The sequence below is a fragment of the Eptesicus fuscus genome, chromosome 17 (genome assembly GCF_027574615.1).
Source record: "Eptesicus fuscus isolate TK198812 chromosome 17, DD_ASM_mEF_20220401, whole genome shotgun sequence".
In the NCBI taxonomy this organism is placed as follows: Eukaryota; Metazoa; Chordata; class Mammalia; order Chiroptera; family Vespertilionidae; genus Eptesicus; species Eptesicus fuscus.
Window position 1 is genome coordinate 55,439,759 of NC_072489.1, and position 27,731 is coordinate 55,467,489.

Consider the following 27,731-nt stretch of genomic DNA (forward strand, 5'->3'; position numbering starts at 1 on the left):
TCTGCCCAGGCCTCTCTCTGGAACACCATTACCTCTGTTTCAATGTCCCGGCCAGCAGGGACTTAGCATTTCCAGTAGGCCTTGTGGTGTTTTTTTGTTCTCTCCAAATGTGCCTCTCTTCTTCTCACTCTGCCTGCACACATGGCCTGTCCAGACTCCCCTGTCCCTTAGCCCCCAAGTCCTATGATCAAGAACAGTTAGATCCACCTCCGAGACCCCATCCCACTGCCCCTGCCGTGGGTCAGCCCCACACCTTGCCAAGCTTTGAAGTGTTTGGCCTTGCTTTCTTATCACGTGCCTTTGCACATGCTATTCGCACTGCCAGGAATACCATTTACCCCCAGCCACACCCCCCGCTCCTGGCAAACTTCAGTCCTTCTGCCCACGGAGCCTTCCCCGACCCTCCCTGCGCTCCCTGTGGTCTGACCTTCTAAAGGCGGGCCCCGGGAGAACAAAAGGATACGGGGAAATTAACTCCCCCGGCAGCTCCTGGGATACGGGGATCAGGCCGCGTTCCTTTTTCATCTCAGTGCCCAGAGTGGTAGGCGTGTATTGACCAACAAGGTGAATAGATAAATAAGGAGAGGCCGAAGTTCTGATCTCGAGATTAGCTTTTGTGGCGCAGTAGACCGACTCCTGCTCTCCGTTAAGGAGCCCCAGGTTCACCGAACTCAGGGGTTTCCAAACTTGTCCAGATGTCTAATAAGCCTGTTGTTTGCCCGGCCGGCGTGGCTCAGTGGGTGAGACTCAGCCTATGAACCAGGAGGTCACGGTTAGATTCCCTGTCAGGGCACATGCCCGGGTTGTGGGCTCGCTCCCCAGGGTGGGATGTGCAGGAGGCAGCTGATCAATGATTCTCTCTTACTATTGGTGTTTCTATCTCTCTCTCCCTTCCTCTTGGAAATCAATAAAAATATATTTAAAAAACCCCACCCCAAACCTGTTGTTCCAATGAAATTGCCCCACTTTAATGGTTCTAAGGGGGTCCCTGGGACACCCAGTGGGGTCCTAGTGAAATAGTTTGAAAATCACTGGTCTAGCCAAGCTCTCATTCTATCAGTGAGGACGAGAGCGGGTGGGTTGAAGGTTCCTCCAATCCCATGGTGACATAGCGACAGAGCCCTTTCCAGGGTGCCACGTGCCCCCCATGAAGGCAGACTTTCTGACGCAGCCCTTGATCCTCACGGGCACTCAGCTCCGGGGGCAGCGAGCAGCCCCTGGCTGCGGCGCCAGGCTCAGACCGAGGGCGCATTTCCCCTCCTCTCAGCAGCATTTTCTTTTAGGGGAGAATGACACGTGAAATTTAAAGGTAGCACTCATATTTTAGAACACTCTCCCTCTGTTCATATCTCCACCTGGAGGTTTACAAAAGCCTTCCAGACAATTTGGGGGTGGGCTTTCTGTTGAGGTGCAGTGTTGCTGGAAAAGTACGGAAACCATAACGCACTGTGGGGGAGCTTTCCGAAGCACACGCATCCTGGCACCTGCGCCCCGGTACCCTCTGCCCCGAGGTGGTTCTGACCCCGTGGGTTCATGAGTGGATTGTCCAATGTGTGCTCTTTTGCATCTGGCTTTTTCACTCACTCAGCGTCGGGATTCAGCCACGCGGTCGCACGAGTGGCAGTTGGCTTGTCTTCCACACGCATTTGATGTTCACGGCAACCCCTTGAGGTACACGGGTGGGGATTGTTCTTGCTGCTGATAGAGAAGGAGGCCTAGGTAACACCCTTCAGCAGGGGTGGGCTGGGTCCCTCCGGATAGAGCTCCCCCAAATCTCCACCCCCACCACACACACCCTGAGACGCTGCACCAAGAGCCTCCTCCTTCAATTTAGTGTGATATGTTCAGGAACCTTCCCCTCCAGCCTCACGCTAATCCTCTGTGAGACAACATAAGTTCATTTCCCCGTATCCTTTTGTTCTGCAGAAACAGGAAACTCTCCTTCCCTCTGCTGGGAAATAACTCGCATTCCCTGGAAGTCACCCGTGGCGGGTGGCTGAGGGATGCCTTGAACTTGCCCTTCTTCCAACCCTGTAATTATCCAGGTTGCTCACCTCCACGCCTCCACGGGGTTGGCTTTCCTGGGAAGGCTGCCCCAGGCTGTCCTGCTGGGAGCCTCCTCCTCGGGCCTCGTGCTGAGATGGAAACATAGAGGCAGAAGTGCCTACTTTGTCCCAGAAAAGTACGGTGCCCTGCTGGGAAGGCCCGTTCTTCCCTCCTGCACGGCCCTGGCTGGTGGATGCCTACCAGTGGAACATTCTGTGCCCAGCGGCTCCTGTTCCCTTGCCTTTAAATGGGACGCCTGTCATCAGCGAGACCCAGTCGCGCCCCCGCCCCCGCAGTGCAGCAGCAAACTGTGTTCATCACTCTGGGAATTTATTTCTGGGCCCTAAAGGTCAAACGTCCTCCTGTCTCCTGCAGAAGCCTGGAGTTGTGTCTCTCTGAGGAGCTGGGACTGGATCGTGGGTTGAATGACAGCCCAGATGGGGGGTGGCTCTGGGACATGTCCCATCTGACAGCTGCTGAGGAAGTGACTTGATCTTCCTGGGAGTGATTTGTCCCTTTGCCCTTGAAATTGCCAGTGGCTCGTTCTTTGCTGCTCCAAGGCCCCTGGCTCTCTTTCTGAGTTACTTTGACCATATTTCCTTACCCATTGAATCCTAGGTTTTCTGAATTCCCACTGCTGGTTTTGCTTTTTTAGCTAAGCCCTAGACAGCAAACATGTAGCTTGCATAGCATTATTCCCCCTGCCCGTGCCAGTGGCAGACATTGCTAATCAATTATGGCACTTGTGACCCCTGAGTTCCAGCAGCCACCGCCATCTGTTTGGAGCTCACAAGCTTAACAAAATATTTTTGCCATTCAGTTCCACCTGAACCCTACCTATACTGTTTTCCCTTATACTAGTACATACATACCTATGGAAAAGGTGACGGCTTCTCTTTGGCATATCTGAACGGCTAGAATCACCATTCTTGCACTCTGGGGCCACTGTTGAGTAAAATAAGGGCGACCTGAAAACAAGTGATACTGGGACAGTCGATCTGGTAGCTGAGAAGGCTGCGAAGTGACTAATGGGCCGGTAGGTAGGTATACAGCGTGGATGCACTGGACGGAAGGATGATTCACATCCTGGGAGGGACAGAGCGGGCCATTGTGAGATTTCATCACGCTACTTAGAACAATTTAAAACTTGTGAATTGTTTATTTCTGGAATTTTCCATTTAATATTTTCAAAGCACAGTTAACCAAGGGCAATGGAAACCGCAGATAAAGCTCTCTACTGTATTTTGAATTCAGGGGTCCATGTTTGTAAGGTGTCATTTGCTGCTTCTAGAATCACACTTTCAAGGAGACCTGAAGGTCATAAAATAAATAACTGGACTCACTCCTATCCTCCCGAGGTCTCACAATCATAGAGCCCTCGGAATGAGGCTGTGACTCGGTGCAAGGACCCAGTTTGGAAGACTCACTTCCTGCTTCCTGGGCGAGACACCACGTGGTGGAGGGAGGCCCTTGCTGGGGGTGGGGGCACTCCCGCCGCGGCCGGGGTGGGTCAGGGTGCCCGTGCTCCTCGCCCTGCGGGCTTTACTCTGGGCGCACTGAAGAGCTTACCTCCTCTGTTCACAAGGGCCGGTTGTTCTTGTTCTTTAGCAGGTGGCTCAGGGCAGAGGGTGGGGTGGGGGCACTGGAAATGTGGTTAATTCCTCCCCGGGTCCCACGTCTGCTGCCTGCCCCCCAGTGCACTTTGTTATTACAGCTGGACAGGCCGGGGCGGATCGGCCTCGGGCCAGACTACCTGGTGGTTTAAAACCAGACCTAATCAAAATGTAAATACTTTTTGGGGCCAGAAAGCAGGGCTGTCCAGGTGTTCGAGCAGAGGCTGCCGGGCCAGGAGCCGGAGGGAGGGCAGGGCCTGTCAGGCTCTTTCCCCTCAGGTCTGGGGTTCCCTGGGGCCTCTGCCAGGGGCCTCTGGAGGAACCACCTGTTGCCAGGGTGACCGGCGCCCCACCTGCCCCACCACTGCTTATAGACGCTGTCACTGGGGCAAAGGTCGTTCTGGTGGTGACAGCATCTGCTCCCTTCTCCTTCCCTGCCCCACCCCTTCTCCCCCTCAGAGTCAATGCTGGGAGGTGTCATTTCACAGCAGGAGCCAGCGGGGTCTGGGACCCTCCCCAGACTGCTCAGTGGGTAGGAGGATGGTTACATGCGTTTATGGAGGACCGTGTGCCCAGAACTGTCTGGACTCTGAGGATGAGCAGTGACCAAGGCAGGTGACCCTGCCCTCGGATAGGGGTGCTGGGCTAGTAGGAAGCAAGGAAGCAAGGATGATCATGTCATGTAGGAATAAATAACCCATAGATGCATAAGCAGTAATAATTCCTGATGGTGATGAATACAGTGGAGTCAATGAGATGAGCAGGATCAGCTGATGGGCCCAGGGAGCAGAATAAGACAGACTCTGCAGGTGACGGTGCCACTTTAGAGGGGGGGGCCCAGGGAGCCTCCATGGGGGCATGAGACTGGAGGCAGACGAGTCAGAAAGGAGTCAGCATGAGACTAATCTGGCCGGGGGCACAGCTGGGCAAAGGCCTGGAGGCGGCAATGAGCTGGAAGTCTCCGTGGGAACGGGAGGAGGACAGTGTCTGGAGGAGAGCATGGGCCGTTGGACATCCTTCCCAGCTTGTTGGGAAGTCGTTAGAGGACTCTAAGTGAGAGGCTTCCATGATCTGATTCGGGTCTGGCTAACTCTGGCTGCTGGGTGGAGATGGTTTGGAGGGGGCGAGAACAGGGGTAGGAGAGCGAGAGGGAGGCTGGTCCAGTTGCATGGCAGGAGGAGATGTCCAGGGTGGCAGCCATGGAGACAGAGGGAGGAGACAGGTGTGGGTTTTGCTTTGGGGCCCACAGATTTGGGGCTGAACCCGGTGTGGAGCGTAAGGCAGGGGAGAGGAAGAGAAGAATCCAGAGTGTGTCCTGGGCTTGGGGCTCAATGGGACTCCTCTGACCCACTCACCTCCCAGGTTGCTCGCTGCAGGGTGTCCTCTCCTCAGGAGGACCCAGGGTCCGTGCTCTCCCTAAAGTGCCAGGGCGGTGCCTGGCTCCTGCACACGTCCATCATCCCACTCGGAGGGGTTGCCTCCAGCTGCCTTTCTGGGTCCTGAGGGCTGGACGGTGTGATGTTGCCTGGAGTCGGGGGAATTGGAAAACTCAGAGTTTGGCGATGCGTCTGGACTGTGTTTAATGCCTGAGAGGCAGCCTTGGGCAGCCCTGGCTGATGGGCCCAGGGAGCAGAATATGGCCAGGGGAGGGAGAAAGGTAAAGCACGGGGCTAAGTGGTTGGTCCTCCGTGATGGCAACGGCGGGACAGGAGCGGAGCTGCTGTTGATGGAGCGCTTGCCTTGGACCGAGCCAAGAGCCTACATGAGTTTTCTCAGCTATTCACAACCCCGAGCGGCAGAGTACATTATTCCCATTCGTAGATGTGGAGACCGGGGCTCAAAGAGTGTCTGGCCCAAGGTCACCCAGCTAGTGATTGGCTGAGCTCACCAGCAAGCTCTTGACTTCAGTATTAAGTCTTTTCTTTTTAATATTTTTATTGATTTTAGAGAGGAAATGAGAGGGAGAGAGAGAAATAGAAACATCAATGATGAGAGAGAATCATTGATTGGCTGCCTCCTGCACGCTCTCTACTGGGGATTGAGCCCACAACCCAGGCATGTGCCCTTGACCGGAATCAAACCCGGGACCCTTCAGTCCGAAGGCCAACGCTCTATCCACTGCACCAAACCAGCTAGGGCCAGGTATTAAGTCTTAACCAGCAGCCAGCACTGTCACCCATGTGCCATCCTGTCCCCTCACCAGCCATGCGGCCAGGGAGGGCCCTCTCTGCCTGCTCCATGCCTGTCCCTGTCCTAGGCAGGGGGCCTGAGAACCGACACCCCCATCCCCGTCTGAGGTGCTGGCTTCGTGCACACGGAAGAGGACCCCAGGGAATCTGCGGAAAGAGCTGTCCGGAGCTGTCCTTCGCTTACCGAGGGAGGGACCTTTGGCCACCTCCCTTCCTCCCTCCCCCTCCGGCTCCCTTCTTCTCCTTCCTGTCCAAGAGGGCTGGCTCCGGGCTTAGGCCTGGTGGGAGCCGCAGGGAGAGGAGACCTCTGGGCCCCAGCAGGGGCTCTGCCAGCCCTGCCGTTCTGGGTGGCCACCGCAGCTGCCTCAGCCCTGCCCGCCTCGTGCTCTGCCACCTGCAGGTCACACCTGACCACGTTCCACCTGATCTGCCACCAGCCTGTTCCTGCCGCTGGGGAGTGGGTTTGGACGAACCCAAAGGACTCCCTCGGGGTCTGAGGATGAAAGTCATAGCAGCAGGTTATTGTGCCAAGTTTTCTTGAGCAGGGAGTGGGGGCAGTCATCGTCCTGATGTCCAGGAGAAGAGGGTGTGGCCAGCCAGCGTACGGCCATGGAGCCCTTGAAATGTGGCCCATTGGAACAGAGGTGCGCGGTGGTGTATAATATACACTGGATTTCAAAGACTTAGTATGAAAAGAAGTGAAATGTCTCATTGATAATTTTTTATACTGATTACATGTTGCAATGATCATATTTTGGATATACTGAGCCAAATATGTTATTAAAATTAATTTGACACATTTCTTTTTCCTCTTTCTAATGTGACTACCAGTCAGTTTTAAATTGCCTTGCATTAGAGTCCTATCAGACAGCACGCCTTGATTGAGTTATGGTATTTGTCTTTGAAAGGCTGAGTGACCTGGGCTGGAATCCTGACTCTCCCATTCCTGTGTTACCAAAGGCAGGGCTCTGAGCCTCCATTTCCTCACCTGTGAAATGGGCATGGTGAGTCAAACCTCATAGGCTAGTGTCAGAATTAAATGGGAGAAGACTGAAGTGGTGTGGGTGTGTGTACCTAAGATGCTCCCTCTGTCTCTTAAAGAGGCAGGCTCTGATTTCTGGTTTTTTTTTTTTTGGCCAGGCCATGACTGAGCCCAGCCCCTGGGACTCAGAATACAGGCTGTTTTGAGTTGGAGGAGAGTAAATAAAAATAAAAAGTCACTGTGCCCCAAGGAAGCCGATATGTCAGAAGGATGGAGTGTATGAAGGCAGGTGGGCTGGCTTCCTCTCAGCCTGAGGAGCCCCAGGGTGGGGAGCACAGGAAGCTGGGGCAGGCGGGGTAGCTGCAGCTGTGCCCCACCCTGAGTCCCTGGGGTGTTCCTCTCCCCCAGGCTGTCACAGCCTGTGCCCTCTGTGGTTCTGGGCGGGTGCTTAGGTGCCCTTCAGCAGCCTATGTGTTCAGAAAGAGGCTGGTTGTGTACGTGTGGGAGGGTGGCGAATGCTTTCATCTCCGTCTCCAGGGTTCAGTGTTCTGGGCCTGGAAGGGGTGGGGCAGGTTCAGGACTAGGATGGCGTTTCGGAGCCCCTGTGCCCTCGGCAGCTTGGGAAGCTACCAGGATTCACATAGGGCTTGGCTTCCCGTCTATTTCATCAGTTGGTCCTCCCAATCCAGCAAGCATTAGCCCATTTCACAGAGGATAAAACAGAGGCCAGGAAGGGAAGCACGTTGCTAAAGGCCACACAGGCTAAAAGGGTTGACAACCAGGACTTGAACCTGGGTCTGCACCGGGTGCCTGGAGGGTGGACTTCTGACAGAGCGCCCGGAAGTTTCCCAGCCGGCAGGGCCAGCTGGACGGGCAGGGAGGCCCGATGCTGCTTGTCTTTTAGAATATCTTAATTTACTGTGTCATGGTCTGTGCACGTGGGCCTGTCTGTCCCTCTGTCTCCGGCATGCATCACTGGCTGGTCTCTGAGCCTGCTGGTTAAGGCCCTGGCTCCTCCAAAGCAAGGAAAGAGTGCCTGCGATTCCTCCGTGTCCTCACCTGTCAGAGCAGGAACTTCCTCGCCAGGTTGAGGGGCGGGTTGAGAGAGCTCGGCCTGCGGAGAGCATCACTCGGTAACAGCTAACACGTGTCTGTTTGCTTGGCTGCCCCCCGTTTTCCGCATCCAGTGCATCCGCTTAAGCATCGGAAACAGATCCTAATGATTGATAGCAGCTGAAGGCACATGGCCAGCCCTGCTCCTTGGCCTCATCCCCAGGTCAGGTGTGGCCAGCAGGTGGGGGCTGGTGCACTCCAGCCGCTCATGATGCTGAAGGATGAGGTGCAGCCCCTGGTCCAGGTATCCAGGTTCCCAGCGCATCTGCTTCTTACTACTGGGGGTGGTGGTGGCGGCAAGCGGGCTCCCCAAACCTGCTGCGGTGGAGCAGAGTGTGTCTGCGGGGAGCCCTGGGGACGCCAGGATGGAGGTGTGAACCGCGCCTTGTCCTCGTCACCGAGGGCCTGGCCTTGAGCCTCTGACCTTTCAGCTCCCAGGGCTCCGATGTGCCAGGTTCTGAGTCCCGGAGGGAAAAGGAGCACAGGTGGCCAGCTTCTGGGGTGGCGCTTCTGCTCGCTCATTCATTTATAGACACTTACTGAGGTCTACGGTGAGGTCTGCTGCCGGGCAGTATCCGAGGCACTGGCCACTAGGTGAGCTAACGGGGCGTGGTCCCTGTCCTCTTGGAGGGAGCCCCGTAAAGACAAATTAAGCCGCTTGGAAGGAGAGACTGGGAAGCAGTGGGAGAGAAATGTGGGGACACAGCTCCTGGATGGATGAGGAGGGGTCCAGGGAATGATGTGGCACCGACTGAAGCTGAAGACTTGGCCAGGTGAAGTGGGGACGATGTGTGTCAGAGTGCTCAGAGCAGCTTCTATGCGATGGTGAAAATCTGGAAACCAGAACTTACACGTGTCTCAGCAGAAGTGGATGAGTGAAATATTTTCACAAAACCTGCAGCTATATATGTTTTATACATTTTTGTTCCTTTTAAGCTTGAAATATTTCACTTATAAAAATGATGCTGGAAGTGTCTGTCTGGCAGAAGGAATGGCATGTGCAAAGGCCCTGGGGCAGGAAATAACTTTTCCAGTGGCTTTTGTTCTGGCTTTTGTTTTGGCCTGGCTTTTGTTCTGGAGGCCATACCACTCTGGGCATCTCTCTGTTTAAAGGTCTGCTCTCAGCTGTCTCTGAGACCTGGGGAAAGGCCTTTTACTGAGTCTTGGGAAGGCCTTCGAGGTGTCCTGGATGTCAGCCGGAGGTCAGTGTAATGGTAGGAAATTGAACCATTGGGGGCAGAGCCTGCCTAGGCCCGATTTGTGGGAGGGTAGGGCCTTTGGAGTGAGTCAGCCTCTTTGGCTGGAAGCAGCAAGCCTCGCTGAGCTTCTGCCAACTACCCAAGGACCCGGAGTGATTCCTCTCCCCTTTTGTGGAGGAATTTGCCTGCTGAACAGGCCATCTGTGTGAGGTGAGTCACTGTTTCCCCATTTTGTTCATCACAGTCACCTCCGAGTGGGTCTGTTCAGCCTCAGCTGCGCTCGGATGGACTCTGACACCTGGACCAGCAAGCCGGCATGTGCTGCAGCTTTGTGTCCACGCGCTCCTCTCCGAGAACTCTCTGAAACTTGGTCAGGGGCCCCGAACCCTGGACACATGGGCTGCAGATTGAGGGCCACTGGTCTGGTCCAGGACCTCGCTTTCCTGATGGGGAAATGGAGGCCCGAAGAGGGGAGGTGTCCGATGTGAGGTCGCTTAGAGAAGGAAGGAAGTGAGGGGCCTGGCTCCCATTTGCAGTCCAGAGGACCTGCTCCTGGCCCTGAACCTGGGTCTTGGTGTCCCTAGCCGAGATCAGCCCTGCTGACCTCTCCGGAGGAAAGATGTGTGGTGTCTGACGCTGGCCCCCGAGCCTGGCGGGTGGGGTGGGAACGCGGGGGTGAGGTTCTGGCCAGGGGCGGCTACACCTGCAGGTGCTTCCTACAGACGCTCTGCTAGGGAGCACGCCCTCCCCCTCCGTGTGACTCGCTGTCTGCTGTGTCCTCCAGCGTCTCCCGGCTGCAGAGCGGCCTGCAGGACCTGCTGGGCCTGGTTCGGGCTGGCCTGTGACTGGTGGTGGTTAGCAGGGACTGGGGATTGCGTGAGAAAATGCTGTGTGACTCACTCTCCTCTCTGGGCCTCTGTGTCCCCAGCTAACTCAGAGGGTGCCGTTCAGTGAGGGGCAGGGCCGGTCCCTCCCAGCTCTGACATCTGTGAGTCCTGAGTCTGATGGCGAGGCGAGGGTAGCTGCACGCTCTCTCACTGAGCTTTCTTCGCTGTGCTAAACGCTTTGCATGCCTTCGCTCATGACTCCTTTGTCCACGAGGTCACAAAGGAATCCGTCGAAGCGCAGAGAGGTCGAGTAACAACCCCTTGCCCAGAGTCGCACAGCTAGTCATGACACAGCTGGGACTTGAACCCAGGCGGTCTGTCCCTGTGTGGTCTTAATCACCACTGTGATAGGCTGAGTAGAGCCACTCCCCTGCGCCCCCTCCCCGCCAAAGGTGTTGACATCCAAATCCCTACAACTTGGGCATATGTGACCCACAAGGTGAAGGGACCTTTCAGATATGATCCAGTTAAGGGTGTTGAGGCGGGAGGTTATCCTGGATTATCCAGGTGCGCCCAGTGTGCCCACTGGGTCCTTGTGAGAGGAAGGCAGAGGGCGCTTTGAGTACAGACCCGAGGTTAGAGTGATGCAGCGTGAGAAAGACTCGGCTGGAGAAAGTGACTGCTGGCTTTGAGACGGAGGGAACGAGCCATTAGCCAAGGAATGCACAGCCTCTAGAAGCTGGAAAAGGCGGGGAACACTCCCCCCGCCCCCCCCCCCCGCCCTGCGCCCCTAAGCCTCCAGAAGGAACCAGCCCTGCCCACACCTTGACTGTCGCCCAGGGAACCCGACTCCAGACTTCTTACTTCCAGGACGTTAAGATAATAAATTCATGTTATTTTAAGCCATTAAATGTGTGGTAATTTGCTACAGCATCAATAGGAAGCGACCACAACAATGTTCTAGTCACCCATTGTCTTCCAGCCAGCTCTCCTTTCTGACCCCCCCCCCCCCCAGGTTTGGGGCCCAAGTGGCTGGGTGAAGGGTGGTGCCCTTTACCGAGAGGAGGGGGCATGTTTTGGGTGAAGGCAGGTGGGAATGAATTAAGCACCCTCCCTTGGCCCCCATTCGGGAGACTTCACCTCTCTGTCAGAAACTCTTCTCTCCATGGTTGCCCCGATGTTGTGCTGGTTTGGGGCTTCCATGGCTTCAGAGTCTGGGGACACTTTGTCAGGGCCCCGTTCTCATCTGTTCCCTTGAGCCAACTCCATATCAGGCTCATGGACCGAGAGTTAAGAACCAGGTATTCTTAGGTTCAAATCCCAGCTTAGTCATTTAGCGGCTGTGTGACCCTGGGCCAGATACTTAGCCTCTCTGGGCTTGCTCCTCATCTGTAAAATACATGCACTTAGCTGTCGTGTGGTGAGACTCAGAGATGATGGGGCTGAAGCGCTCAGGCCAGGGCCTGGCTCTCCCGGACCTCGCTGGACCTCAGCCCTCTGCGTTTTTCTGTGAGCAGTCACGTTGCCGTCAGAACGCCCCGGGTCGCCGGGCAGATTTGATTGGGAGCGATTTCAAAAGCGTCTGTTCAGCTTCTTTTAAGTAGGTGATGCAAACATTCTGGGGACAGCAGGAGTAATTATTACTCACAGGGAAATGCAAATATTTTTATGAATATCCTATGAAAAATTGGGGCATTTTTTTTTTCTCCATGAGCAAATAGTCCTGTTTATGTCTCCAACAAAATAGTCACAGTTGTGCTGCGGGGCCGGGTTGTAACTGCCAGTGGCTTTTCTCAGGGGTCGGCTCCCCTCCTCCTCCCCCCTTTCCCCTCCCCACTTTCTCTTCTTTTTTTAATCCAGAGAAAACATCGCGGAGACAAACGTGACCACGTTTGGGCTTTGCTGAGAGAAGGGGATTACTTTTGCAGTGAAAAGTTAATTTTTGTGGCCAGACTTTCTCAACTGTGAAAACCGGTGCGGGCAGAGCGCAGTAAGCCCCAAAAATACATCTGAAAAAGGATTTTCCTTGGAAAGGACATTCCCTTAAAGAAGGCCATGAGTGTTTGCAAGAGGAGAACGGGGGTCTGCTTCCTCGTGAAGGAAATGTTCTCGAAAGTCCTAAAGAGCCACCGGGGAACAGAGGAAAGGGGGAGCCACAGGGAGGGGAGGCGTGGGGAGCCAGGACGGGGAGTGAGAGGCCTTATGCGTGTGTTAGCTTAGCTCCCGCCCAGAGCCTGGCACAGTGCTGGGGCTTCAAGTGCACTCTGCACCTGACTCTTACAAAGGGCATTTGGTTATGATCTCAGTTAGGTCATTAGGGCTCAGAGAGGTTGGGGAAGTGGCCTAAGGCAGTGGTCGGCAAACTCATTAGTCAACAGAGCCAAATATCAGCAGTACAACGATTGAAATTTCTTTTGAGAGCCACATTTTCTAAACTTAAACTTCGTCTAACGCCACTTCTTCAAATTAGACTCGCCCAGGCCGTGGTATTTTGTGGAAGAGCCACACTCAAGGGGCCAAAGAGCCGCAGGTGGCTCGCGAGCCGCAGTTTGCCAACCACGGGCCTATGGTCACTCAGCTCCTGGACGGAGGTGTCAAAAGTCCAACCCTGCCCTAGCCGGTGTGGCTCAGTGGATAGAGCGTCGGCATGCGGACTGAAGGGTCCCAGGTTCGATTCCGGTCAAAGGGCATGTACCTTGGTTGCGGGCACATCTCCAGTGGGGAGGGGGGGGTGTGCAGGAGGCAGCTGATCGATGTTTCTCTCTCATTGATGTTTCTAACTCTCTATCCCTCTTCCTTCCTCTCTGTAAAAAAACCAATAAAAATATTAAAAAAAAAAAAAAAAGTCCAACCTGCCCGTCTCTTTCTATGATGCCCTGGGAGAAGGGGCCCTTGGTCCAGGGTCGGGATAGCTACCACAGTGAGATGTTGAGGAGGAGGAGGAGGATGATGGTGGTGGTGATGGTGATGGTGGTAGTGATGGCGATGATGGTGATGTTAATAGTGATGATGGTGTCAGGGATGGTGGTATTGGGGGTGGTGATGGTGGTGATGATAATGGCCACATGTTGTGAGCCTCCTACTCTATGCGAGGTACTTGCACATTTGGCTCTAATTCTTAGCACAGCGATACAAACTGGGTAGCAGCATCTTTGCAGGAAAGAACCCTGCGTGACTAAGCAAGGCCACACCACTGGTGTGTGGTAGGGCTCAGATAACATGCAGTGATACCCACTTCCCACTCACATTGTGGTGAAGAGGCCTCAGGGCATCAGAAGCCCCGGTAAACGGCAGCTGTCGCTCAAGGGCAGCAGCCTCTGGTCAAGGTGGCCCAGGCTTAGGGCTGCCCTTGGCAGGGTTTCCTGGGAGGGACCGTCCCCAGCCTTTCCCCCGCTCCCTCCACAAAGCCACACCAGAGGCCTCCTTGCTCTCGGGCTCAGTGTGCTGGGGAGGGGCTGTGTCTTCCCATCCCCATGGCAACCAACTACCAGGCCTGGTGTTGGTTTGGGTTTTCCTAATTGAGGTGTGGGTTCCTTCTGGTGTGGCTGAGGTTTTTCTGCTCTGGGAACCCGACTGCGGTGTGGCCATGAGGTGGGGCCCGGAGGTGCTGGGACCTGCCCACAGGCCACAGACCCCACATGCCCCACATGCCCGTGCCACCTCCCACGCCTCACACCACTTCAACGATGCACTTCCTTTGAAGAACATTCTGGAGGTTTCAGGTTCTTGAGGCTGACAGCTACAGCACCACGAAATGTTCTGGGGTCAGGATAACTGCGTACCTTCGCCTCCCCATGTCCTGTCCACAGGGTGGAGCCGGCCTCAAGGCCTGGTGTGCTGATGCCCGCTCCCATCTGCCCGCCATGGTTTTTTTTTTTTTTTTTTTAATATATTTTATTGATTTTTTTTTTTTACTTTTTTTAAAATATATTTTATTGATTTTTCACAGAGAGGAAGAGAGAGGGATAGAGAGTTAGAAACATCGATGATAGAGAAACATCGAGCAGCTGCCTCTTGCACACCCCCTACCGGGGATGTGCCCGCAACCAAGGTACATGCCCTTGACCGGAATCGAACCTGGGACCCTTGAGTCCACAGGCCGATGCTCTATCCACTGAGCCAAACCGGTTTCGGCCCGCCATGGTTTTTGCTTACCCTCCTAGCGGGGTCCTGGAGCAGCAGAAGCCCCTGACTAGAGCTGTGTTCACCTTCCAGGCTGGCTGACAGGACCCAGAAAGGCTCAGCCCTCCCCTCTCTGCTCCCCTCTTGCTTCGCTAAGGTTGGGCAGAGTGTCCCCTGGCCTGGCTGTGCCAACACCAGAGCATCAGCCTTTGGACGGGCCTGGGGCTGGCTCCAGTGTTCCGGGCCCATTCCAGGTGTCCGAGGTGGTAAGAAGGACCAGTGCCCACCACGTGGTGAGGTGGTGGTGGTGTTAGGCTGTGGAGAGCACGTTTGGGTGGGAAGAGGCTCTGTGCCCCCCAGACTCCTCCTCATCCCTCTCTCCCCCACCCCTGGGGTGCTGTGCCCAGCTAAGAGGGCGCTGGACACACTCCAAGACACCAGGGCTACCTGCTGCTTCCTGCCCTGAGGACTCATGGACTCAGGCCACCCAGCATCAATGGCACGGTCCCCGCCTCCGGAGATCAGGGTCAGAGGTGCCTTTGATGGCCCCTCGTGTTGTGACGTTTTCTTCTAAACATTCAATCATTGGGCAGTTATGGAGGCGTCTCCCCCGGGGCCACCAGATCCCAGCCTCCCACTTGAGCGCTTTGGGACAGTGCGGTAACTGAGGAGCCGAGGGCAGGGGCTGGGGGAAAATTGAGGAGGAGTCACCTTTTTAAAAAAATATATTTTTTAATTGATTTCAGAGAGGAAGGCAGATGGAGAGAGAGATAGAAACATCAATGATAAGAGAGATCATCGATCAGCTGCCTCCTGCACGCCCCACACTGGGATTGAGCCCACAACCCAGGCATGTGCCCTGACTCTGAATCGAACCTTGACCTCCTGGTTCATAGGCGACGCTCAACCACTGAGCCACGCTGGTTGGGCGTCTGGGAAACTTCACAGAGGAGGGTACCTTGAGGCAGACGCCCTACAAGTGCTGGGTATTTCCAGAAAGTGAGACCCACAAAAGTAGGATGAGGATGTATTTGCAAGCTCCATCCTCCCCACCCCACACCTACCCAATCGTCTCTCTTGTCTATCTTACCTGCCAGGACCTCCAAGAAAAATTCTTTTGAAATAAAGGGGTTCTGTTGCCCTGCCCTGCCTGGCACCACCTGCCTGATCCCAGATGAGAAAACTGAGGACAGAGGGGCGCTGCTTTCTCCTGCTCCCCAAGCGGCCTGTCTCCCTTTCACAGTGGTTGCCAAGTGCATTGGGTTGGACAAAGTCCCCTGCAGGCTGAGGTCACCTCGAGTACACTTGGGCTGTAATCACGTCCCTTTGAAAAGGCTCGAGTCACTGTGTAACGCTGCTCCCGATCGGGCCCTATAATTGGGATCTTGCCTTGTTTGGGGCTGAATGAAAAGAGACTTTGAACCAGTGGGATGCCACATACCTCCCTCATCAGCTTCAGCGGGGGGCGGGGGAGGCCACTCTGGTCGTGACAGCAAGGTCAGCGGGAGGGAGGGCAGGAGTGGAGGCAGCAGACACAGGGGTCCCTCCCTCGTCAGAGAACCCGGCCTCCTCCGCTGTGCCATGGCCTCGGAGAACGCCCACGGCCTTCCCATGGTGTTGTTTTCTGGAAAGCCAACTCTGTTGGCAGTGCTGTGGAAACTGAGTCTTGAAAGCTTACCTGGGCAGAAAGGAACGGAGCAGATTCTTTAGCTGCACAGACGTCAAAGGCTAAATTGTAACACTACCTTCCATTTGACCGGCCGAGAGCGGGTGAGTCATCGGCATCTCGTGGCTGGGAACACAGCATCCTTCCCACGTACGGTCACTAGGATACTTGAGAACCTCCCAGACCTTGATCACAGTGTGCTGAGAGCAGCTCCCCACTCCGCGCCCCCCCTCCCCCCGCCACCTCCCCATATGTATATTCTAAAGACTACTACCCAGCAACAGAATTCGGATTTCTAACAAGTTTGCACCCTCCCGTAAGCATAATGCTGACCTTTCCAAGCCTCCTGGCCCCTTGCGACCCATAAGCCATTCCGTGAGTTGACGGGAGAAAGGGGCCCTCCTTGGAATCCTGGGGCCGCCCTAGCCTGTGCCTCTCTCTACCCTGTGTCCTTGTTCCTTTGACCAGCAGCGCCCTAAACTGTTGTGGAAGGGAGGGTGGCTGTTTCCGTGCTGCCTCTGGTTACACCTGGCACCGTCCAGGGGCTTTCGGTCCGAACGGGGCAAGCTTGGGGAGGCCCACGGCGAAGTTCCCTGACAGAGGGAAAGGCAAGCGCAGAGGCCCTGAGAGCAACTACAGGGAGGGAAATAACGCGTGGGGAGATGATGGCCAGAGAATGAGCTGACCTGTGGGTGATGGGCAGGCCTGGGAACTGGCCATCTGGCTGCAGGGGCCGGGCTGGGCCCGGAGCAGGTGGGAGGTTGTGGTTGTAGCCCCTTGTAGGCCTGACAGCCCTCCCAAGTGGGGAGGTGGGCCTGGGGCAGCTGGGGCCACAGGGTAGGCCTGGCCACCTCAGGATACTGAGAAACAAGCAAGTCCAACTGGAATAATAAATAGTATCAACACTTTAGTCATGAAATATGCAATTTAATAACCTACCAGCATACTTACAAGCCAAATATTTGTCTGGAAGTGGTGACCTCTTTGAGCCAGGTTTTGTTTGTTGATAAGATGCAGAACCTTGCCCCAGCCTATCCGAGTTATGGAGGGGCTGGCTTTTACGCGACTTGTAGAGAAACTGGAGGTGGGTATGCATGGGGAGGCCATTCAGGGCCCCTGTGGCCTTTTAGGGGACACCCTGCTGAGAGCGGCTGAGAACCACTGAAAGCCTCTGGTGTCTGTCTTTCTTGCTAGATTGGGTGCCCTAATAGGCGGGAGTCCCAAGTACGTGACACCCTGTCCATCTTGCCTATCACCATGTCCCCAGCGCCTGCATAGCACTCAGCATTTAGTAGATGCGCAACACTGGTGATTGAATGAATTGATGAATCTGTGTTAATTTTCTTAAGTTAATGGATAAGTTCATTGATAAAAAATGCACACACACACACACACACACACACGTGTATGTATAACATAGACTCCTGGTTTCTGTAGACTGGCCACCTGAGAATTAACTGAGGAGCCTTTCAAGATGTCACGTTCCTGGGTTCCAATCACAGAAAGCTGGGGTACAGCCTGATGGGGTACAGCCTAGGAGTCTATTGTCAAGAGTACTTCATTGGTTTCTCAAAAACTAAACATAGGGGTACAGAATGAGTCACCCCAAAAGGTGCCTCTGTGGTATGTGATTGTTTTGAGCTAAAGGCAATTGAGATGGGGCTCATAAGAAACTGCTACTTCTCTCTTAAAGAATTTTAATTAGGGGCTTTGCCCATAATAAGGGTTATTACCACAAAAAACTTTATGATCTGTCTATAGGGAGGGCAAACTTACAATTATTGCACATCTGCTCTTCTTATCTTGCAATGATCTTCCTCCCCTATGAAGCCCCAACATGCCTTATCTGATCCTTAGTTTAGAATGTTGTATACACTTCATGTTACCTGTCTGTCTCTGAACCTCTCATGTATGTGAGATCTTTGGCTCTCTTGTATATGTTGGGTTCCCATACATAAGTATTTAATTAAATTTGGTTAACTCTAAGTATTAGAATTAAAGAAAAACAAATGAACCTTGAATGGTAGAGGAAAATTTCTTCCTCTTCCACACCAGCAATTCCGCTCATAGGTATATACCCAAAAGAATTGAAAGCAGGGACTTACATCCATAGCAACACTATTCTCAATAGCCAAAAGGTAGAAGCAACCCAAGTGTCCATCAGTGGATGAATGGATAAACAAAATAGGTCTCTACACACAACTGAATATTATTGGGCTTTAAAAATGGAATGAACTCTGACACGCAACAACATAGATAAATCTTGAGGACATTATGTTAAGTGGAATAAACCAGTCACAGAAGGACACATATTGTATGATTTCATTTATATGTGGTCCTTAGAGTAGTCAAATTCGTAGAGGTAGAAAATAGAATGGTGGTTGCCAGGGGCTGGGGTGGAGGGAATGGTGAGTTGCTTGATGGGTATAGAGTTCAGTTTACCTAAAAATGGTTAAGAGGATCAATTTTATGTGGTGTATATTTTACCACACACACAAAAAGCGCTTCATCCCAGGTCTGGGAATGACGAGGGTGGGAATGGGGGAGTGGAAGGGATATGGATTGATGATGCTGATGGCCCTTTGAGGCTTTGCAGCATGTGAGTGGCTGAGACTGCAGCATTGGCTTTGCAGCCTTCTCCACGGGGGCTGCACATCCTGACCTCTGCCCCTCCGGAGGCCGGGCAGGCTCCTGAGTGGAGGCCACATGGCCTGTCCACAGGGGCAGCTGCTGCCCACCTCCAGCTGATGGGTTATGGGAGTGAAGTCCGAAATGGATTTGTATACGAAATCTCCTAAGGGTTAGATCTTGACTGTTGGTTCGGTGAACAGGCACACAGCACACATGTGGGTCAAACAGAACAAGTCTGCAGCCGTGGGTCTGGGGTGGCGTCTATTTCTTGGAGCTCATAGCCTCGGGCCACAGCGAGAGAGATCCCGTTCCAGGTCCTCTCACGGGTGCTGTGTCACTTCTGACGTCTGACACCAGATTTCTCTTTGATCTCTGAGAATTACTCGTGCTTTCAGTGCACCTGGAGGGAGGGTGTCTAAAGGGCGAGGGTGAATGCCTGGGTCTGGATTCTGCTCAGGCTGGGGTCTTGGCTCCGCCATTAGTGAGTTGTGATGTTGTAGGCTACTCGCTTCTTTCCCTTCCTCCCTCTCCCCCCTCCCCCCCCCGCACCGCCCCCCGCTTGTTTCCTTATCTGTCCCAAGGGAATAGTAATAGTTTCACCTCACAGAGTTAGAATGAAGACTCCAGGAGGGTACAGGTGTGGGGCCTGGCCCAGGGCAGGGCCGGTGGGAGGGCTCTGCAGTGTGTGCATGCGTGTGCGCGTGCGTGCGTGCGTGACCTGGCTGAGCAAAGAGCCGGTATGGCGTCGGACAGGCCATCAGCTGGTGAGTTACGCAACCCCAGACATCTGTTTCCTCATCTGTGATGTTGGCCCAGTGATTTTTTCCCAAATAATCATTTTAATGAGGCTTAAACAAGATAATGTTTAATGTGCCTGGCCACAGCACATGCCCAATATACATTTGTTCTGTCTTTTGGAGTCTGAAGGCTTTGTCTTTTGCGCAGACTTGAGACAAGGGAGCTGGGGCTGGTTGGCCAAGTTGAAGACCAGAAGAACAGATTGCAGAGAAAGGGACCGGGGCCCTGTCCTTCACCTGTCAGTTCCCTCTCCTACTTCCTGGCCCATAGAATGCAGGTCCTGGTCCCGTCCTCAGAAGCTGACCCACTTGCTGATGGGAGACATGCCTCAGCTTCCCAGGGCAACGTGGATGAGTTAGGAATCCCATTCACTGAGACCAGCTCTGTGCCAGCCTGGAATGCACACTGGGTGGGGGTGGGCCCAGAGCCAAGCTCCACTGGTGTCCTTGGGTTTGCTGGTTGGAGAGAGGGATCCTTGCCCTGCCCAGAGCCATTCTGGAGGTTAGAGACTGTACACTCACCCAGAGCCGGGAGCGGGCCCAGGGTGCCAAGATCCTGCCCAAGGACCCTACGTCTCTCTAACCAGGCCCAAAACTCCACAGGTGCTTGGCGTGTTGATCACATGAAGGAGGGTGAAAGGCCCTTAATATTCTGAGACACTGAAGGGCCTAAAGGCCTATGTGACCTGTGGCGAGTCAGTGACAGATGATACCTAAGGCCACTCAGAGCATGGGGGCAGGTGACAGCATCTTAGTCCTTGGGAGTTGGCCATAGGATGCAGAGTGCCTCTAGGTCCAAGGACCAAATGCTGGTGAGTTCAGGGACACCTGGGCCAGAGCCAGCGCCCCGTAGCTGCTTGCATACCTGAGTGCTCTGACATCTGTCCACCATCGCCCAGATAAGGAGTGGAGGGGATGATGGGAACACGCTATGTGTGCAGTTTACTCAGTTCCACGTGGTCGCTGCATATTCGCGTTATGTGTGCATTTTCATGACATGTGTATCTTCATTGTGTGTTCGTTGCATGTTCATTATGTGCCTATTATTGAGTATGTTCATGATGGGTGTGCTCATTGTGTGCATGTCCACTGTGTACATGTCCCTAGCGTGCGCATGTTCATCATGTGTGCACACTGCAGAGGACATGAGGTGTGCTAGGGCCCTTCAGGAGTCCTTCCAGCCTTGAGAAATGTCCTCTGAGACCCCGGGGTTTGTGAGGATGAAGAAGGGGGTACCCAAGACAAGTGGAAATTAAAGCTCTTTTCCCGACCTCTGACCTCCATATGGGGAAGGTGGATCTCCACACGAAATGAGGACAAAACGAGGCAGTGAGGGGATCCTTTCCACAAGGATTTCCTGAGCCGAAAGGGAAGGTTATGGTCTAGTCTGGGCCAGCTGCCAGGCACCCAGCAGGGTGGACAGCAGTGGCAGATGCTGAGGAAGATCAGGGCGCCTGGTGGGGGCACCTGCATGGATGACTGGAGGGGCTCCCCTGCTGCTGCTGGTCAGGGGAGCTCAGGCCTGAGCTCACTGGGAGAGCACAGAGGATTGAGACCAGTGGGCCAGCGGGGGTGGAGTGCTTGGGGTGTGTCACCGACTAGACCTCGAGCTCCCTCCCCCCCAGCTATCTGCTCGTCGGGTGTTGGGGATAGGCTCATTGGGATGGGACACGGGCTTTGGAGCCCTGGACAAGACCAACATCAACTGACATCTGTCCTCCATCTCTGCAGGGGGCGGAGGAAAGCGCAAAGGGAAAAGCAAGAAGTGGAAGGAAATCCTGAAGTTCCCTCACATTAGCCAGTGTGAAGACCTCCGGAGGACCATAGGTGAGCGTCCGGCCTCGAGGGAGCTTGGGGTGGGGCTGGGGGGCGCAAGGGGCTGTTAACCCCCACACAGCGAGTCCAATACAAAACAACGAACGCCATGATTCCAGGCAGGGCTCCAGGCTGGCATCCTTACTAATTGATGTAAAGATGCAGCAATGTTTATTGAGTATTTGGTGGGTGCTGGGCAGAATTGTCTCTGCTACCCTTTGAGGCAGGTACTGTTATTCTGCTCCCCCTTTCAGAGGGGAACACCGAGGCGCAGAGGGTTCTGTAACTGGATGGCAGTGACACAGCCTGTGGGAGAGTGGCGGAGGGGACCAGGCCCAGCACTGAGCCCCGGCTTGTAACTTTCCCCTTCCTTTGGGGCCCGTGGGTCCTGCCCTTGGGAAACAGCCCCAGGCTTTGGGAGCCAAGGGGGAGGTGAGCATCTGCGCGCCCCTCTTCTCTTGCGGGGGATGTCGGTGCTCACGGAGGGGCCACCTGCTCAGTGGCACAGCTCCCACCTGGCCAGGTACCTCCAACAGCCACAAACGTCCCTCCCCTTCTAGTCGACCTGGCCCTGCCTTCATCACTTCCGCTTTGGGGGACCCCTGGGAGCATAGGATTCACCTCAGCTCTTCTCTGCCCATGGACCCCACCCCAGCGGTCCTTCCAGGTCCATGAACGTCCTCTTGGCAGGGCCCACTCCCCTGGGAAGGTGTGAGACACGTGTGTGCTGGCGTGGGGACGTGAATTCTCTGTTCTCCTAGAGGACGTTGAAAAGACTCTGTGTGCGAGTGCAGAGCGAGGGGAGCCGGGGAAACACGGGAAGGCCGCCGCAAACCGGGGCTAAGCCGTGGCCCTGGGCCCAGCGCGGGGCCTTCCGCCTGTTTACAGTCCGTCGCCCTGGTGTTTGCCCAGCCTCTGCTGGGGTCCTGCTGGAAGGCTCTCTTCAATAAAAACCTCATTGCTCCTCTGGACCAAGACACAAGCCAAACAGCGGCAAAAGCCGCATTTGTTTTCCTTGAGTCATGAGCTCACTTTCTGAAGCTCTTTGGGAGGATGTCCCAGGACAGGCTCGGGCCGAGGTGAAAGGGCGTCTTGGGCCCAGAGGACAGCGTGGGGTGGTGCGGTGGGAAGGCTCTTGATCAGAGGGAAGGGCAGAGCCCATGGGGACCCAGGGACCTGGGACGCTGCCCCCTCTGGATTGCCCAGAACAGTGGCCGGGAGGCCATGCCCCCCTTGCCCCTGCCCTGCCCTGCGCAGCCACAGGCCACTCCTCCCAGCAGCCAGGGTGACTCTGGAAAATGAAAACTGAATCCCCTGCTGAAACCTCTGTAGAGTTCTCTATCCCACACGGAATAAAACCCAACCCCCCGACTGTGGCTTAGAAGCACTCTGGCCATTGGGTGAAGCCTAGAGACCCCCTTCTCAGAGTAATGCTCTGATGTGTATAAAATAAAATGCAAGAGGTTATTAGATATAGTTATTAGATACTTTTAAATATGTTTTTATTGATTTCAGAGAGGAAGGGAGAGAGATAGATAGAAATATCAATGATGAGAATCACTGATCAGCTGCCTCCTGCACGCCCCATACTGGGGATCGAGCCTGCAACCCAGGCATGTGCCCTGACTGGGAATTGAACCTGTGACCTCCTGGTTCATATGTTGACGCTCAACCACTGAGCCACACCGGCTGGGCAGTTAGAGACTTTTAAACTTTATGATATTGAAGTATATGTGCTTCTTTGTTAATAATTTAAACAATAAGGTCTACTAGCTACTGTGATGTTGAATTTGTGATGAGCGTGGTACTTCCAGATACCTGTAACAACGGTGATCGGAACGGATCTGTGATTTCTGTTGCTGACGAGTCCCTGGCACTGCTAACGTGACGGTGGGTTGTCGACATTTGTGACCGAAGGAAGTGCTCACTTTCAGTAAGAATTGGTGACAAGAAAGATGACCTGTTTCTCCATCCAAGTCCCTGGGTCCCCTAAGTCCTGTCCATGGCCCTCTTGGCAATGCCCTTTCTCCCCTGGCCCTCGCCTGTGTCCTGGATCGATGACTCCTTCCTCCCCAGTCGCTAGCTGCACGGGTCGCCTTTTCGTCCTTCGGTTCTTTGAATACCCCAAGCTTGTCCCCAGCCTGCAGCCCTTGGAACTGCCGTGCCCGCCGCCTGGAATGCTCTTCCCACAAAATCTCCAGGGGCCTTTAGGGCTCAGCTCAGATATCACCTTCCCAGCCAGCCGCCAGAAAGGAGGCAGACTCTCCCTGCAGTTGCTGCCTTTCACACGGTGCTGTTTATTATTGTGCTCTGCCCGTAACTCCGTCTGAAGTCACCTTTCCTCGAGTCGTTGACCTGTGTATGTTCTGTCTCCCCCACTGGACTGGATGTCCCATGACAAGAATGACTGTGTCTTGTCTAGAACAATGCCTGGCCCATGATAGAAGTTCATTAAATATTGGGTGCATGAAGGAATCAATGAGATAAAATATTGGAAATAAGGTTTTTAAAACAAAATTGTGACATGTGCTTGCTATACCTAAATTTAATTTTAGCCAGTGGTTTAAACCTAAAGTCATAAAAGTTTAGATGTAGGAGGAACCTGCCCTGACTGGTTTGGCTCAGTGGATAGAGCGTCCGCCTGCGGACTCAAGGGTCCCAGGTTCGATTCCAGTCAAGGGCATGTACCTTGGTTGTGGGCACATCCCCAGTAGGGGGTGTGCAAGAGGCAGCTGATCGATGTTTCTCTCTCATCGATGTTTCTAACTCTATCCCTCTCTCTTCCTCTCTGTAAAAAATCAATAAAATATATTTTTAAAAAAATAGATGTAGGAGGAACCTTAGAAAGCATGTACTTAAATATCCCTCCCACCCCCCCGATTCTTACCTGATAGATGAGCAAACTTCGCACAATCACAAGGCTGGGCCACAGTCTCATCTACTAAGTGGCGAAGGCACCGTGGCTCCTGGCCCAGGCCAGTTCCCCTGAGGCTGCAGTTTGACTAATTCTCACGGTGATGTTAGGTTTCCACAGAATCCTCCACTCAAGGAACTGGAGAGCATCCTGTCCAACCCCTTCCAGACCTGAGTAAAGAGGCTCCAAGAGGCCCCTGGTCCTGAGTTGCAGCTTTCACTCCCCAGCATCTTACTGACTCCTTTTGGGCACCAGCTCCCACCAGGAATCAAAGCAGAGGCTTATTAGGCACTCAAAGGGACAGACGTGTCTGTTTCTCTGTTTACTTTATCTTGTAAAAGTGGGTTGTAGGCCCTAACCGGTTTGGCTCAGGTGGATAGAGCGTCGGCCTGTGGACTGAAAGGTCCCAGGTTCGATTCCGGTCAAGGGCATGTACCTTGGTTGTGGGCACATCCCCGGTAGGAGGTGTGCAGGAGGCAGCTGATCGATGTTTCTCTCTCATCTGTGTTTCTAACTATCCCTCTCCCTTCCTCTCTGTAAAAAAATCGATTATATATAAAAGAAAGGTCTTTCTTTCTTAAAAAAACAAAACGTGGGTTGTAGGTGCATTTGTTTATTCAACAAGTGTTTACTGAGCAATTATTATGTGCCCCTGGAGCTCATGCATGGCTTTGCCCAGGAGACAGAGAGAAATAAAGCGGAGATAACAAGCTGAGAAAGTTCTGTGATGGAGAAACAGGTTGCTGAGCTGGGGCAAAGTATCAAGGGTCTGCACCCATCAGGAACATGACCATCCCTGGAGGAGGTGGCATCACGCTGAGCTTCCCAGGGCATCCCTCTGTGTGAGCTCCCTGCTGGCATGGACCACGTCCTGTCCATCTTGGAGTCTCCGTTGCTGGCACAGTGAGTGGGTGGGTTGATAAAGTAGCGGGATGGATGTTGCTCTCCTCCCAGCCCAGGCACTGTGATTGGCAGCGATGAGTATTAAGATAGAAATCCCTGCCACACAAGTGTGAGCCCCAGACATGAGTAACTGATCTTAGACAGCTCTGGCGGAGGACAGACGGGCCATGAGCGGAGGAAAGGGCTCTCTAACGTCTGCTTGATGAAACATCCAATAATGACATTGTTAATCAGCTAATTGTTCTCGTAAGATAATGAGAGGGCCCAAATCAAAGGAGTTCTCAGAACGTCCAAAACTTGGAAGGCGAGGGCGTCATTGTGAAGATAAAAGATTGTTGAGGTCTGCAAATATTTCTCAGTGACGCAGAAAGTTCTGCTGGGGAAAAGTGTGGCATTTTTATTTATTTAGCTCAGGCTCATTGCGTACTTTATTCTTTCATTTGAAAAAAAAAAACACGCATGAGGGGGCTTGAGTGAAAGAGTTGATTATTCCGCTGTTTGGCAATATTTCTGTAGGAACTGTCCAAAAGCTATATAATAAATCAAGGCCCCCTCCGCACCCCCTGGCGAGGCTGACGTTTACGAGGAGGCTATTCACAGAAATTAGCTGCTGTGGTGCCCTGTGCCCCCACGGACCCACGGGACCGGGGAGATTTCATTTGCCTGGTGGCAGAGCCTCTGACCAAAGCCTTAACCCTTTGCAGGAGCAGAAGCTCTGAGCTGTGGGGGAGTTCCTAGAAGACAGTGTAACCTTAGCATTAAAGAAAAACACCATAATAATGTGAAGACTGCCTTGAACTGGCCTCGGACTTGATAATTCACTCCCTCAGCCTTGCGTGTGTTCCTTAACACGTTAAGCGCCCAGTCGCCAGTGACTGACACTGTACTTTCCGTCCGGAAGACAAAACAGGCCGGGCGCTTAACGTGTTAAACAAGAAACCGGCCTACGGATATCTGTCGAGCCCCTACTGTGTGCTAGGCATTGGTGCAGGCGCAGAGCTGGGCTTCAGGCCGCAGAAGCGGGGCAGTCTCGTGGACGGACTCGGTCACTGGCCCTAAGGTCCGATGGTGGCTCCGCTGCTCCCAGCCGAGTGATGTTGGGCAAGTGGTTTAATTTCTCCAGGTTGCGGTTTCTCTGTCTATAAAATGGGGACACTAATACCAAGCTGGTAGAGCCGGTGGGAGGGCTGGCAGAGTGCCTCGCATATGCCATCACGTCGTGGTCATCATCGTTGTTGTCATCATCAACGTGGTTCTAGTGGCCTGAGGGCAGAGGTTGAAGGCCCTTTCGGAGGGCTTTAGAGTTTCCTCAAGAAGCTGAATTGGCCCTAGCCAGTTTGGCTCAGTGGATAGAGTGTCGGCCTGAAGACTGAAAGGTCCCAGGTTTGATTCCAGTCAAGGACACATGCTGGGGTTGCGGGCTCAATCCCCAGTGGTGTGTGTGTGGGTGGGGGGGGGGGGCGGGGAGGGGCGTGCAGGAGGCAGCCGATCAATTATTCTCTCTCATCATCGATTCTATCTCTCCCTCCCTCTCTGAAATCAATTAAAAATATATATTTTTTAAAAAGAAGCTGAATTGGCCTCAGGAATGAATGAAGCTAGCTATTTCTATGCTGACACCACATGGGTCCAGTGTCCCAGCAACCCTTGCCTTGGGGGCATTGGAATCCTACCCTTTCTTAAGTCCCTGCCTCCAGCTTCTTCCTCCTGGAGGCCCACCCGGATAGATTCCTTCTGGCCCCACAGCATGCCCAGGGAAGCCGAGTGCCACACTCTGCCCAGACCCCTGGCCTGGTGGGTGGGTTTCTTTGCAAGGACATGTGGTTGTTTTGGAAGGTTGCACCCCTAACAGGGAAGGCATGGAGGTTTGCTTTATCTGTAAGGTGGTGTTTAAAGGGACAGTGAATTGGCATCTTATTTGTGCAATTAAAAGCTGAATGAATAAAGACCGGATCTGCTCTCTGATGCCACGGTGGGGCAATGGGGACGCCATGTCCCTCTTCCCTTGACATTAGGTCCCTTGATGAGTCTGTGGACTCCAGAGGATGGTAGGAGCCTCACCCTGAAGGACAGAGGAGTCCCTGCCCGTTTCTTCTGGGATGTTGGCTGGCAGGGATCACCCCATAACCTGCAGCAAGTGGGATCTCAGGGCCTCTGTCCTGCGAGGGTTTGGAGGGAAGCCCAGGCCTGGATTAGCTCAGTCTGACCCGGGACCCCATCTCTGGGGTGTCTAGCCTCCTTGTAGGCTCCTCAACTCTGCTGTCTGATCAGCAGTGGCCCCTTACTGCAGCCCACGTGGTCCCTGTCCGCACAGCGTCAGTGCTCACTGAGTGGAATGGGTGGCTTGGGTCCTCTCCCAGAGATGCAGCAGGGGCTGGGCAATGCCTCAAACACCTTCCCTTTCTGCTCACTCCTGCTCACGGGCTACTGGCCCCTGGGGTTGCCAGGCACGCGGCAGGGTCTGGAAAGGATTCCGGGCTCCTGGGACAGGTCCCGCCCCACCCGGGGGCCCGAATGACCCAGTCCCCTTCAGGCTGCCAGGTTAGCACTCGAGCTCTTGATTTCATCGTCAGGGAGACGTCATTCTCGTCCTTGGGGTGATAAGGGCGTGTCACGTCTGTCGTTCAGCCACTTACCGTTCCCCGATAAGGCACAGCATCTGCTCGTCCTTGGAGGGCAAGATAAATTTAGATGTGGCGGATTTAGAACATCAGGTGACCTGTTCGCAGCTGTAGCTCTCAGGAGAGGGAGCAGCCTGGCTTGTCTGCCCGCTGTTTTCCAGACGTTCGTCTCGCCACCCGACAAAGATCAGTAGCCACCGGAGGTCAAGGGGCCGGGTGCTCGGCTGGCACGAGCTTGAGCGCCTGGGAGATGCTCAGCAATCCTGGTCAGTGGGTTTCACTTTTGAAGATGC

At 54.0% G+C, this 27,731-nt stretch overlaps 1 protein-coding gene across 4 annotated transcripts in view; it reads left to right on the forward strand.

Moving 5' to 3' along the window:
• GRK5 (G protein-coupled receptor kinase 5) overlaps positions 1–27,731 on the forward strand; it is a 182,792-nt gene that overhangs the window by 64,576 nt on the left and 90,485 nt on the right. For 3 of the 4 annotated variants that reach the window (XM_008144361.3, XM_028149593.2, XM_054728665.1), the window contains exon 2: positions 20,917–21,012. In XM_008144361.3, the coding sequence (XP_008142583.1) occupies positions 20,917–21,012 (96 nt within the window). Of the gene's footprint in view, positions 1–20,916; positions 21,013–27,731 lie in introns of those variants that run through there. The other variant, XM_028149596.2, reaches the window with a different exon arrangement.